This window comes from Frankliniella occidentalis, unplaced genomic scaffold, assembly GCF_000697945.3.
Source record: "Frankliniella occidentalis isolate FOCC.00 unplaced genomic scaffold, Focc_3.1 Scaffold463, whole genome shotgun sequence".
Lineage (NCBI taxonomy): Eukaryota > Metazoa > Arthropoda > Insecta > Thysanoptera > Thripidae > Frankliniella > Frankliniella occidentalis.
Genome location: NW_026267581.1, coordinates 71,366 through 84,900, shown reverse-complemented (window position 1 = coordinate 84,900; position 13,535 = coordinate 71,366). Strand labels below are relative to the sequence as shown.

At 61.6% G+C, this 13,535-nt stretch overlaps 1 protein-coding gene across 1 annotated transcript; it reads left to right on the top strand.

Annotated features, from left to right (window-relative positions):
• Window positions 1-7,031: 7,031 nt before the first annotated feature.
• LOC113218089 (leucine-rich repeat-containing protein 4-like) lies at window positions 7,032-11,800 on the top strand. The gene has a single exon (XM_026438283.2). It carries the CDS (start codon window positions 7,219-7,221, stop codon window positions 10,315-10,317), a length of 3,099 nt encoding a protein of 1,032 aa, XP_026294068.1. The 5' UTR covers window positions 7,032-7,218; the 3' UTR covers window positions 10,318-11,800.
• The last annotated feature ends 1,735 nt before the right edge of the window (window positions 11,801-13,535 follow it).

Sequence of the window (13,535 nt, the reverse complement as noted above, 5' to 3'; positions counted from 1 at the left end):
AGGATGTTAGCTCAGTATGTATGATGGAAACCCGATAGTTTAGAGAGGAAGCATAGCGGATCCACCAACGCGGGGCTGTTTGTGCGAGATAGTTTCGTTGAGCTCTAGAGACACAGACTTCGACACGCCCAACGCCCATGCCTCGTTCGGAAGGTGGGCAGAGGTGGAAGGTGGAAGGTATAGCACACACCAGCCTCCCGCGCGTAACAGGCAGATGGTTTGCAGGGTAAAAAGAAAACGAGCGACACGGCACGTAGGGTATACATGTCCCTGTTTCTGCTGGGCGTGCGCCGGGTGGAGCGCCTCGGTCGCCCAGGCCGTGGCCGCTCCGCTCAAACCCCGACCTGCACCAGTGCAAACAACCCTGGCGGTCTCCGGCCAGCTCCGGCGGCCCCCCCCTCCTCCCTCCAGCTCCAGCCCGACCTAATCAAGGCCAGCAGAACCAGGCCAAGTAGATTCACGAGAGTTGGCTCCGGGGAAATCACACACCGCCGCACACTCACCTCCTCAAACGTCGCGCGGGGCGGGTCGTGGCGTGGCGAGTGCCATACGCAGTGCACGGCGGGGCCGGGCGGGGCACCACGGCCATTTGAATAATCCAATAACGGCAGGCTGCCGGGGCGCTCTCATATGGGAGGGCAGGGCGCCGGGAGATACTCCTACAAGCGGCGGCTACCCAGCAGCAGACACGCCTGCGCGCCCCCCACTCACCCCACTACACACCTCCCCACGCTCCTGCTCACGACGCAGCTGGAGGGAGAGAAGCTGGCCAATAAAATCTGTCTCATTACCCCAGAGGTGCTTAAGATCCTAACGACATCAGCACCGCCGCTGCCACCCGCTCGCTGTGCCGCTGTGGGTGGGACCCGAGGCCCCGCGGTGGGTGGGGGGCGCAGGCTGGGGTCCATGGTGAGGCCCTGGGTGGGGCCCGGGGTGGGGCCGGCGGAGCCAGCGGGTACTGCTCAGGGCAAGGCAGAGCCCAGCAGCACGACGAGCCCAGCGCGCGTCCCGGCCTGGAAACACATGGCGAGCCTAACGAACTGGAATGAGCGGCCGAGACAAACACGAGTTCCTCCCGAGCACTACAGTCCAGAACAGCGCAGGGGCACGGTACCACCCACGCCTACAGTTGCTGCAGCACAGTACCACCCACGCCTACTGCCTCAGCACGGTACCACCCACGCCTACTGCCGCAGCATGGTACCACCCACACACACGACTACAGCTGCTGCAGCACGGTACCACCCACGACTACTACTGCACCACCACGGCGGGGCCCGAGAACCCTGCTATGCTCTGCTCGTCTGCTATTACACACAAATCTCCCAGTCCCAGGGTGGATGGATGGATTTGACCTTCAAACTATCTGCTCGGATTGACGGTCCTACTACAAACTCTGCGCGTGGGCCAGCAGACTTTCCAAGGAAAGCAGACGTGAAATCTGCAAAACAGGCGCTGGTCGCGAACGCAAGACGACAGGACCTCAACGTCATCCAAGATAGGGTGGGATGAAAACGGCCCACGAGCAGAGTGCATCGGAAGGTAAGCGAACAAATTAAAGAGGGTGCCCGCATGAGGTCCAGGAGAGGGGGAGAGGTAGGGGAGAGGGTGAGGGAGCAGGGGTGGGGAACGGGAGAGTTTGAGAATCGCCGCGTCAGGTGGGAAAGGCCGCGGCGGCCAGGTGAGCGCACACGGCGGGAGGCCGAGCAGGGCGGAGTGGGCGAAAGTGGGGGTGGGGCGGCTTGTGAGGGCGAGAGAAGAGAATGGAAGGGCAGAAGAGCAGGGCCGCGGGAGGAAAAAAACACAGTCGAAAGTGGTTGGATTTGTAGATAGCGGGCCAGGCCGGGTCCTCTTTTAATTTCTTTTAATTGAATCTAGCGAGTGGGAGGCTCGGTGGGCGGCCGGGGGCGGCGGGTCCACGTCATGGCCCCGAGCAGCTGCCAGGCGGGGCAGGCTGCTACAGCGGCCTCTTCCCGGCCGCGGGGGCGGCGGGGGCAGAGGGGTCGATAGCAGCACCGTGAATATTCAAAGCGTCAAGCGGGCGATAGCGGTGCGCTAGCACTCCTGCACTTACCGGCATGTCAAATTCAACGCTCACATACACACACAGACACACACACACCCACATAGTCGTGGCTCCGGCTGGCTGCGGCTGAGGCCAACCGCGCAAGCAGCCTGGTGTGCTCGGGAGAGAGAAAAGAGGGTGCTGTGCTCTGCTGCAGCTGCAAGGTACCGGATGGAATGGGCTTATAGATTGCGACTTAGTGCGCGAAGGCTAACCGATACATTTAGTTAATTTCAAGGCAACAAAGCCACATATTGTAAACCTTTTCTTCCGGGAGATACACGGGCAAGTATCAGGGAAACTCGAACGTTCCCTTTCGCTTTTGCTCGGCCCTTCGCGTAAGTTTCCACCCTTCTACCGACGACGACCCTCCGGCCGCCGGGGCGCTCCCCTTCTCCGCCCTACTTAAAAATAATAACCACCACGACGACGGCGAGGACGGGAGGGGAGTGGAGTGCTGGAGATGAAATCAGCACACGACCGGCAAGCTCCTCGCCGCCCCAAACCACACCGTCATCGAATACGATACGGCTCCAGCCCCGGCACCGCTGCGGTCAAATCATGCTCTGCCGGGGGTGGCGCGGCACGGCGCGGTGCGGCGGGGCGGGGTGGAGCGTGGCAGGGCGTGGCGCTGGCCCCGTTAGGGGTGTCGTGAGCAGGGGGAAGCACTTCATTGCCATAATCAGGGGCGCTGCATAGAGGCCTGGCGAGCGGCGGGGGCCGGGCACTAGGACGGCTTCGGGGAGAGAGCACAGGTATCGCACCCCCGCACACGAGAGAGCGAGAGACATGGTGAGGTAAGATGGAGCACGCGAGAGTGCTGAAAGGGGGATGGACGAGTCGTCTTCGATCGTCTCAGCTCATCACTAATGCATCGTCAACGTCAACCAAACATTCGCGCGCGGTTTGCCAATCAAAGCCCGCACCGCACGACCGTAGGTCCCTGCTCCCGCAACACGTCCGTCCGTTCCCCGGTCAACGCCCCCCGCCGCTCCACCCGTACCACACCCCACGCGAGCAGCTCGCCGACGCCTCGGGCGACACCGCCGCCCAGACCAGAGCCCTTCCGTGCGGCCACCCCCGATCCCCGGCTCAAGGCGGCCCACAGCCTATACTCGTCGGCACGTCACAACAGCCCCCGTGCGCCGTCAGCGCTCGCACGCACCTCCCGCGAGTCCCTTACACTCCGCCACGCTACGCCACCCCCTTTGACTGCGCTCTTTTCCCACCAAACACTTCCTTTTCCGGAGCCCCCCCCCTCCTCCCTCTCCTCCTGCCCACACACGCGCAAAAGCGAGCTCCGCGCCAACAGTGTCCGCAAATAAGCCGATTTGGAGCCTGGTCGGGCAACGCGATAGCCCGTGTGTGCGTCACGCGGAGAGGGAGAGAGAGGGAGAGAGAGGGAGAGAGAGGGAGAGAGAGGAGGGAGAGAGAGGGAGACAGAGGGAGAGAGAGGGAGGGAGAGGGAGAGAGAGGGAGAGAGAGGGAGAGAGAGAGAGAGAGCAGGGCTAGGGACAGAAAGACAGCTGGGCAGGCAAACAGAACTAATGCATCATTCCTCCCTTGATGAGTGAGGACAACACGCTTCCCACCTCCCTCTTCTGCACCATTCGTCATTCGAGGGTGAAAAAAACAAATAACGTGCAAAAAGCGCTCTTTCGATACTCTGTTCAGCAAAATTACAAATAGCTATAATGGCGACTACATAGTTGTTGGCATTTGCCATCCATTTTCTTCCCTGAACACTAATTCTAATTCAGGAGGGATTTTTTCCCCCATAGGAAGACGCATTTTCGGAAGAAAAAACAGTAGGTGACATGCAAATTTGTGATTAGCAATGTTCAGAGGTGCTTTTGGTTAAGATGAGCACAAAACGCATGCTTTTTAAAATCTACTTCAAGATTTCAAGTGCGGCGCACTCACAAAAACGCAGACAATAAAAGCCTAAAACTCGAACGCGATGTAATAAAAATGAAGAATCCATCATACGTGCGCCATTTTGTTTTCGTTGTTGTTCTTTTAACAAGCAGAGGGGCCAGCGCCACCACCGGCTGTTATTTATAATTTTTTTCCCAGTCACGACTGGTCCCGCACACATGTGTGCCGGGCGGGCTCCCCCGCGGTCGACTCGTGCGGCACACATGTCGTCCCCTTGAGGGACCTAGGCCCCCGAGCGGCCCGCCCCGCCACGCCCAGAGCTCCCCTCACGCATTACCATTCATAATATTTTAAAGGTCCGCTCTCCGCCGGGCCGGTGAGCTCGGCCCCCGCCCTCTCTATTGCCCGCCCCGCCCCTCTATTGCCCGGCCGGCAGAGCGGGCTCTCAATGACGACTTTTTCATACCGGGGCATTCGAGAGGTCGTTAAGACCGCGCGCGTATATAAATTACGCGAGCGATCATCATCCCCTCCGACTCCTCTCTCTCTCTGTCCCGCTCGCAGCAAACGCTTCGTAAAAGGTTAACATTACGACTCATTCAACGTAAATCCGGCGGAGTCCCGCGACGCGTAAAAGCGGAGTGGCAGCAGCGGCAGCAGCAGACGTTCATCCCACACTGGAAAAGGCGTACAAGATATATCTGCGCGCAAGTTTATGTATCCGCCACGATTGCGACCATTTGCGTCGAAAAGAGCTAGACGCTCAAGTCCGCTGCAAAAACCATTCGTCAAAGGGCTAGAGAGAGGAGGCTGCGCGCTCTAATTTTGCATCCGCGGCGGCCGCTGTCGCTCCCCTCGCAGTTTCCACCCACCACCACAAAGGCGGCGCGGTCCCCCGCCCGCCCCCTCCCAGGTCGCGCCGAGCTGGCGCACATCGCGGTGCCGGGATACACCAATAAGAATCAATGTGCAGCGGTAGCGGCAGCGGGCGGCGCCGAGAGTTCTTGACAAGTTGCGAGTGATAGATTCCGTTTTGGCGCAGGGAGCGCGCGCGCGGCAGGCGACGGCGACCTCCCCGCACTGCCCGCGTCCCCCCATTCCCTCCTCCTCCTCGCAGTGATGTAGTCCCGCACGACCAACTCTGTAGCCCAACTGGCCCAGCCCCCAGCGTGGCCCGGCGTGGCGTTCATTGAGATTCATGGCCGTCCAGGACACTGCAGCCCACGGACCGGCCGGCCGGCGCAACATTGAGGCGCCAGCACCGGCCGGGAGGGCGAATCGTTCGCAAAAAGGTAAGGGCCAGGGGGGGTTGAAGCCAGGGATAGGAACATGAGGTCACGGAAGAAAAAAAAATTGTGACGTGCTCCACATTATTTCATAAGAATTTTATTTTGTAATTGTATCTTTCCGAACATTATTCCCCGGACGACGCGTTTAATTTCACTACGATGAGCAAATTGACAGAAAAGAGTTGGAATTTCACGAAAAAAACTTCTGTGAAATAAAATTAGTGCAGAGCACACCTTTCCCGTGTATGTTACTCCCTTGTCATTGCCATTCAGGAGTGAATGGCAAATGAGGCAAAATGACAAGACATGACGAGATTCCATCATTTGGTCACCCTTTATCTCCTCCTCCTGCAATGTGTTTTTCGTTCAAATATGGCCCCTCCCTTGCCACCGAGCCACTGACTCGTTCCTTCTTGGCCCTGGCGCCTTACGAAGCGCGGGTAGGCCATCCCGCCGGGCTCCCCCGTCTGGCGGGCTTGCCTACCCAGATCAGTGCCAGGCGCTTGCCAAAGAGAGTGGCTGCTGCAAAGTTCTTTTTTCTAAAGCAAAAACAGAAAAGGCGCATCGCACAACCGGCGACGAGAGACGGCTGCAACGAGTCCTCGAGGATGAGTAGCAGCGGGAGCAGTGGCTGTGGCAGAGGAGCACGCCGCACACAGACCAGCCGCACCGCGACACGGCAGTGCGCTGCTGCTGTGCGCCTTTTACACATTCACTTTGAAGTGTTTGGACAAGGCGAGCCGGGAGAGCACGAGCACGGGGCCGCCCCGCCCCGCCCCGCCACCCGCCTCGCCTCACGACGCGCGCAAACAACCGAGACATGTGGGAGAAGGGGCGGGGGGAGGGGGTAGAGGCAAATAATTGTGCGGGTATGCACACAAGTGCACGGCCAGCCCGCGCGTACACTAACTGCAGTTGTACGTGGGAGCCGCAGCAGAGCAGCACAGCAAACAGCAGCCAGAGCCTTGTGCGTGCATCCCCCATTCGTTTCTTCTTCCCGTACTTTTTTTCTCTCCTCCGTCTTTCCCTCTTTCGCTATGCCCCACCATATTCTTTTGGGGGCGACGACCTCCTGCTGGTGTGCCTCCCTGCTGCTGCTGCTGCCGCTGCTGCTGGGCAGACCCAGTGCCAAAGTGTGACAAGGACACGACCCCGTCCCCACCAAGACCCCGCCTCCACCGCCAGCCCATTTCGCGAGTTACGCGTCGTCCTGGTACTGTACAGCCCGCTACCTGCGGCCCGAGGGCCCGCGCCCGGGCCCCCCTTACCTCGAGGGTACCTTTGATGGGCTCCTCTCTCCCCGGCGATGCCGAGCAAGGGGATGAATAAGTGAAAGGCTCCACGGCCGCGAGGCACGTCGCCATCCTGCAACCTCGTCAAAACCTGCCCGCCCGGTGTGGTGGCAAAAAGGACACCCGTCACGCCGAGTCGCAAGCAGCGCCGTGCACGAGAGGTTACATGATACATGACTAGAGACGTTTGCATAAACCTCTGTCTTGAAGCTGCGGCGGCGCACCCAGCCGAGGGAGTCGCGCCAATCAAAGCGGAGTCCTGCCGCAGTATAGCGCCGCGCCCGAACGGCTCGCACAACGACCAAAGAGCGGATTCAAGACATCCCAGGGCTGCTGCCGCTGCGGGCCGGGCCCGCCCTGCAGCGGCGGCACCGCGGGGGGCGGCGGCGGGGGCAGCGGGGGCGGGTGCGGGCGGGCCGCGTGGTGGGGGCGGCGAGATCGAAGCCGACCGTGTGGGGTGGCGCGGCGCGGAACGGAGCGGCAGGGCAAATGCCAGTTGCAATCGCGCCGCCCCGCCCGCCGGTCCCCGCCGGTCCCCGTTGGTCTGTCGCGGTCCGGCACGGGTGCGGTCGTTCGTTCCGGAGCGCTCCTCTGTCCCGACGCGCACGCCCCTCCCGCTCCGCCACCTCCCGCCCCGCGGTGCGAGCGAGAGAGAGGCACATGCCGAGACGTCGGCCGGCCGGCACCCCGCACCATGGCTCGCTTCAAGGCCATGGCGACGTCGCGGTGCGCCCCGATGGCCGTCGTCGGCGTGCTCCTGCTCGTAGGAGTCGCGCTGGCCCAGGACGCCGTGGCGCCCAGTGCGGCCAACGCGTCCGCGATCCCGCCGCCGGCGCCCGCCGGCGCCTCTGCCGAGGGCCGCATTGACGTGTCGAGCCAGAAGCTGCGCTGCCTGTACCTGCCGGGCGTCAAGTCCTCGCCGGACGCCCCGCCGCCCACGTACATCGACGCGTCCAACAACCTGCTGACGGACGTGGGCGACAACGCGCTCACGGGCTTCTTCCTGCTGCGGTACCTCAACCTGAGCAGCAACCTGCTGCACGAGTGGGGCCGGGTGCCGTTCCGGGACCTGCGCTCGCTGCAGCTGCTCGACGTGTCGCGCAACCAGCTGCGCAACGTGGACCGCGTCGTGCTCGAGCCCCTGCAGGCGCTGCGCCGCCTCAACCTGAGCGGTAACCGGATCCAGTACCTAGACGGGGCCGCCTTCCCGCGCCTCGAGCGCCTCCACGACCTGGACCTCACGCGTAACGACATGGAGGTTATTGCCGACGACGCGTTCGCGCGGCTGGGCGCGCTGCAGCGGCTGGACCTTCGCTGGAACCGCCTGTCCACGCTGGGCGAGCGCACGCTGCGCGGGCTCACCGCCGTCCAGAGCGTGCTCCTGGGCGGCAACCTCATCTCCGAGGCCGTGCCCGGCGCGCTGCAGGGCCTAAACTCGCTCAGCGAGATCTCGCTCGCCGACAACGGGCAGGTGGTGGACCTGGTGCTAGTGGGCAACCGGCTGCAGCGCGTCGACCTGAGCCGCATCGGGCTGAGCGCCATGCCGGCCGCACTCACGCGCTCGGTGCGCGCGCTCGTGCTCCCGGGCAACAACGTGCGCATCATCAGCTGCGGCGACCTCGACAGCTTCCCGCTGCTGCAGGCGCTCGAGCTGAGCGGCAACGGGCTGGCGCTGGTCGAGGACGACGCGCTCGGCCGGCTCGAGCAGCTCGAGATGCTTGTGCTCAAGAACAACTCGCTCATGATGATCCCGCCCAGCCTGCCCGAGAGCCTCGTCACCCTGCAGCTGCAGCACAACCAGATCCGACACATCGGCGCTAACGACCTGCGCGGTCTGCGGCGCCTGGAGCGCCTCGACCTGAGCCACAACCAGGTGCACCACATACACGACGGCGCCTTCCGCTTCCTGGAGAGCCTCCAGGAGCTGGACCTGTCGGGCAACAAGCTGCAGGAGCTTCGAGCCGCTGCGCTGGCCGGTCCCGTCGGCCTGCGTGTGCTCGGCCTGGCGCACCTCACAGAGATCACGGCGCCGGCCAAGTGGCTGCCCTTCCCCATCGAGCGGCCCGAGCGGCTGCAGAGCCTCGACCTGGATCAGAGCCCCCAGCTGGCGAGGCAGCTGCTCGCCGACACGGCCGCCCTCATGGCCATGCCCCACCTGAACCAGCTGCGCCTCGCCTCGGACGAGCTGCACCACCTGCGGCCCGACCTGCCCCGCCTGCTTGCCCACCTGACGCACCTGCGCCTGGCCGACAACCCATGGCACTGCGCCGGCCTGCGCTGGCTGCCCCGCTGGCTGCAGGTGCTGGACGCCGCGTCCGCCACCAACGCCACCTGTCGGCAACCGGCGGAGCTCGCGGGACTGATGCTGCGCAACCTGACGGCCGCGCACTTCAACAGCTCGCAGCTCGAGGACGGCGACGAGGAGGACCCGCCGCCGCCCCTCGCCCTGCCGCTGGCCGGGCCGGCGCCCGACGAGGAGGTCTCCATCCCCATCAACGAGTACAAGCGCATCATGATCGAGCTCAACAAGACGCTGGCGCGCGAGGCCGCGGCGGCCGCGGCCGCGTCCTCCACGCCGGTGCCCGGTCTGGCGAGCCCAACCGCCCAGCCCACGGGCCTGCCCGTCAACGCAGTCAACCTCACGTCACCTGTGGAGACCACCGACGCGCCGCTACCGCCACCTGTAGCGGCCGCCTTGTCCGCAGCCATAAACGTTCCAGTTGCTGCGACGTCAACCGCTGCCCCATCGACCGAAGAAAAGACTCTCGGCCCGACCCAAGATCCAACCCTAAAGCCAGGTCCGGATCAAACCTCGGCAACCCCTTCAGGGTCAACTATTGGGTCCACGGTGTCCACACCTGCTCCAGCATCTACCGTGCAATCACAAGCGACTGGTACGACTGGGCCCGTCTCCACTATCTCAGCGAGTACGACAACCTCTGCCCCACCAACATCCAGTACATCGAGGCCATCGACGCAAGGCACGCCTACGACGAGAGGAGTCCCCATCGCTCCCCAGGCACTCGTCGGGACCGCTCAGCCCCGAAGCAGCGTAAGCGCGTCCACGCCGACCCCCACCCTGGGCACCAGCACGATCAGCGCCTCGCTGCCGAACGCAACCTCCGCAAAGCCGGCTGCAGGAGACAAACCCGTCGCCGAAGAGCAGGTTGCCGACAAGCAGACGGTCACGGGGGCACCTACCGTCGTGCCCACAGGTGGGTCACCCACCACCCAGTCCAATTCAGGGGCACCCACCATCACGCCCACGACGGGGACACCTTCCATCAGACCCTCCTCAGAGGCACCAACCACCATGCCCACCACGGGCGCACCCACTACTGGGCCCACAACTGGAGCGCCCACCACAGGGACACCGTCCAGCACTTCCCCCAGCACGCCCCCCAGCACGCCCCCCAGCGGCGCCCCCCACAGCACGCCCAGCGGCGAGCAGTTAAAGCGGCACGTCGTCGAGCTCCAGAAGGACGGCGGGCGGGGCGCGCTGGTGGCGCTGCGCCACGCCGGCCAGCCGGCCGAGGAGCCGGCGCGCCACGACACGCACACCTCCTCCGTGGTGGCCATGTTCGCCGTGGCCCTGTGCTGCTCGGTGGCCATGCTGCTCGCCTTCGCCATCACCAGGAACTCGCGCCACCGCCGGCAGCAGCTGCTGCGGCTCCACAGCATGGAGGACCTGGTGCTGCGGGGCCGGGGGCCAGACTGCGCGCACCACCGCGGCGGCAGCCTCGAGCACTGCGGCCCGCACTGCGGCACCGCAGCCGGGCCCGAGCTGTGGTGACCCCTGCTGGCCACGCTGGCGGGGGGCGGCTGCAGCGCGAGCACCAGGGCCAGGAGGCGGCAGGAGGGCGACGAGGCCGGCTGGCCGGTCCACGGCGGCCCCGGCCTCGCTGGCCTGAGCGAGAGTGACCTGAGTGAGAGTGAAAGTGCCTTCTTCAAGTCCTTGGAGGACGGCTGAATGATCGTGCCACTGTGTGAGTGAATGAGTGAGCGTGCGTGTGTGTGTGTCCTTGGCAGTGCTGAGTGAAGTCCAACCTTAGTGAGGACCGAGAGGCGTATCTGGAGGTGAGCAAGATGTAATTCGCAGGCGTGTTTTGCGACACATTCTGCACCACGGCTACCTTGTTTTGTGACAAGTTTGTAAGGTGTCAAAGGTGCCTCCGACTCATTGCTTTCGTGCTGTTCTCTTCAATAAGGAATGTAGGGCAGTCAAAGTCACTCGACAAACTTTCGAACAAATCGCGAGAGAATTGCTGAAACATTCAAGGCCAGGCTAAAGCTGGCGCGCCGGCCGGAGGCACTTTTGACATCATGGCCACTTCTTAATGGGACAATATAAGGAGTATTATTAAAATGGTGCAGATCGACAAGACTGTTGTGTACTGGAAGCAGCCACCCTTAACTTCTTGCGAACAAAATTGGAGGCGTTCGCCAAATTATTTCACGGGTGCTTTTTTTTTTAAATAACTGTCATGACACTTCCATCATGTCATTGGCCAAACGTGAGAAAATTCTATTCGCAACGAGTTAAGAGTGTATTTAAACGAATAATTACGAGACAAGGGCGAGGCGAGACTTGAATTAAAATGGAGCCCATTCCTATTCGTGGGAACGGGTGGACGGCGCGGTCCTCGAGAGCAAAAGAACCACCATTACGACTAGTCCGCTATATTGGCTTGAGATGGCAAAGCAGCACACAGACGGCTAAATAACATTTTCGTCCTGTAAAAGTTGCCCCACTGCCCTAAAGAACACAGACGACGCAAATTCGGAATGAGACAGAGAGAGAAAACTAACGCAAAGATAAAGATACACAGCGCGCAAGTCGAGACGAATAGCAAACTTGGAAGAAAACACGATAAAGGGAGCGAGAAAGCCAGAGCAGCGTAGCAGGACAGTCGGGCCTGGGGGTGGGAGATACAGAGGGGAGAGGATAGAAAGGGGGAGGAGGGGGCGACTCCATCCGCCTGCGGGGGGCGGCCGAGGCGCCCCGATATCGTCTGCCTCCGTACTCCGTGCCGCCAGGGCATAGGATCCACAGCAAACTCGCATTTTGTTTGCGGGATACATATCTACCGGTAAATATTTGTACTGCTGCTACTGCTCCCTATGGATGTGCTCGCGGGGGGCAAAGTCATAACCTCACTTCTCACTCGATAACGGACGGGGCGGTAGAAAAGGCCAAAGCTCGCGAAACAACCTGACTGGTACGACGGAGCAGAGTAGTACTTAAAGAGTGAGGCGTCGGGATCGTAGAAAGAAAAGTTTTGAAGGCCGCAATGGCATCCCTGCTAAAACTGGCGCGCGAAGTCTGATAGTGTGTAACATGAAACTCCACTCAGACGGCGAGCGCGGGCGAGGCCAGCCGGGCCGGGCTCGGTCTGGCCGCCGGCCGCCCTGGGAAACCCTTTTGGCAAGAGATCGCCCGCCCGCCCCCTCCATCCCCTTTGTTTGATATTTTTCTTCCACAAAAGCGAGTGCCGATTAGCCCTGGGCCGGCAGCCCCGTCGGCCCCAACCCACCCCACTCCCCGACCTAGGCCAAGGCGGGCGAGCGGGGCCGGGCCGGGCCAGCCAGCGGGCGCCCGCCCGAGGGGTCGGTAACAGTTGGCAGCCCTGGTAGGGAGGAGGGAGGGGAGGTCCCGAGTGCAGCGGCGGCGCTATGGGGTCGCCCGACCGAGAAGAGCGCCCCGCGGCCCTGCGCGCGACACAAGAAGAGAGAGGAGATAGGGTCTCGCACTGGCAATCATGCGCAATAATCCCGCCGCGGCAGCACGGGACTTTTCCGTCCCCGCGAATGAGATGCGTGCAAATTAAGCAGATTCGGTGAGCGGCTCTCACACTGCGGCACACTATGGTCCGATGCACAGTACTAACGACCCGCGATACTGGACCGCCACCCCATCCGGCACGTCTCGCTGCTAAATAATTTATCGCAACGCGCGAGGGGGGGCACACTGCCTGTCGGCGGCCATTCGGCGCCAGATTCCCTGCGCAACCGACAGCTGGGAGGGGGGGCTATGGAGCGGGGCCGGGGGAGGAGGGGCCGAGGCCGGGGCCGGGAGAGAGCTAGAGAAAGGGGTAAAGAGCGGGAGAGGGGAAAGATAAATAAAACAATGTTTCTTCACTTCAATAAAACTAACCGCCACCGAGGCCAAGACGTGAAAAATAGACAAGGGTTCAACTTCATGAGAAATTAAGATGTAAATAATTAATCCATATCATATTTTTCCATGTTCTAAATTTGTAATTCCCTCCGTTTTGCAACGGAATCACCTCAAACTCGATAAACTAGTATCTTGTGACAAAAATTTTAACTAATCAAAATGCTATTTCTTAAACTGACTAAATCGGCCACAGCCACATCTAAAACTTTCTGGCAGTACGTATACATCCCTCTCTCTCTTTGCATTTTCATCGAAGTAAAATGACACATCTCGCCATGTTGCTTGCTTCACTCGCTTTTTCTTTCCGATGGGGAAGCGAACGAGCTGGATGGAGATTGGCAGCCAGCGAGCGCGGGGTTCGGTAAAGGCGCCGGCGTGGATATAGAAGCTTGGATGAGGAAACTTTGATCATGTATCAAGGAGGACCCGACGGCTCCATCCATCCAGGACCCGTGGTGTTTACCTCCAAAGAGGAAGATTCTCTCTTCGCGCCCGGCCGGGTAAGGCGAGGCCACCGCCTCCTCGACTCGCACAAAGATATAGAGAGAGGGAAAAGGGGGGGAGGGGCGAGGGAGCAGGAAAAAGATACAGACGAACGGGAAAAGAAAAGCTCTCGCACTCAATCCCAGCTCGTCAAATTAGAGCGACAGACGCGTCCCCTAACGCCGCTCGCCGGCGACACCAACTGAGCCGTGCACACTGCCACTTCCCCCCCGGGCTCCCCCCATCCCCCCGTATAGTGTGCGACTCCCGACAACTGAGATAAGCCCATTTGCTGGCTTATTGATAAACCGCTGCGGCAAGGCTGGCGGGAGGAAACGGGTGGGGGAAAG

Excerpts from the sequence above, each read along its gene's own strand:
- LOC113218089 (XM_026438283.2), top strand. The coding sequence starts at position 7,219 with ATGGCTCGCTTCAAGGCCATGGCGACGTCGCGGTGCGCCCCGATGGCC.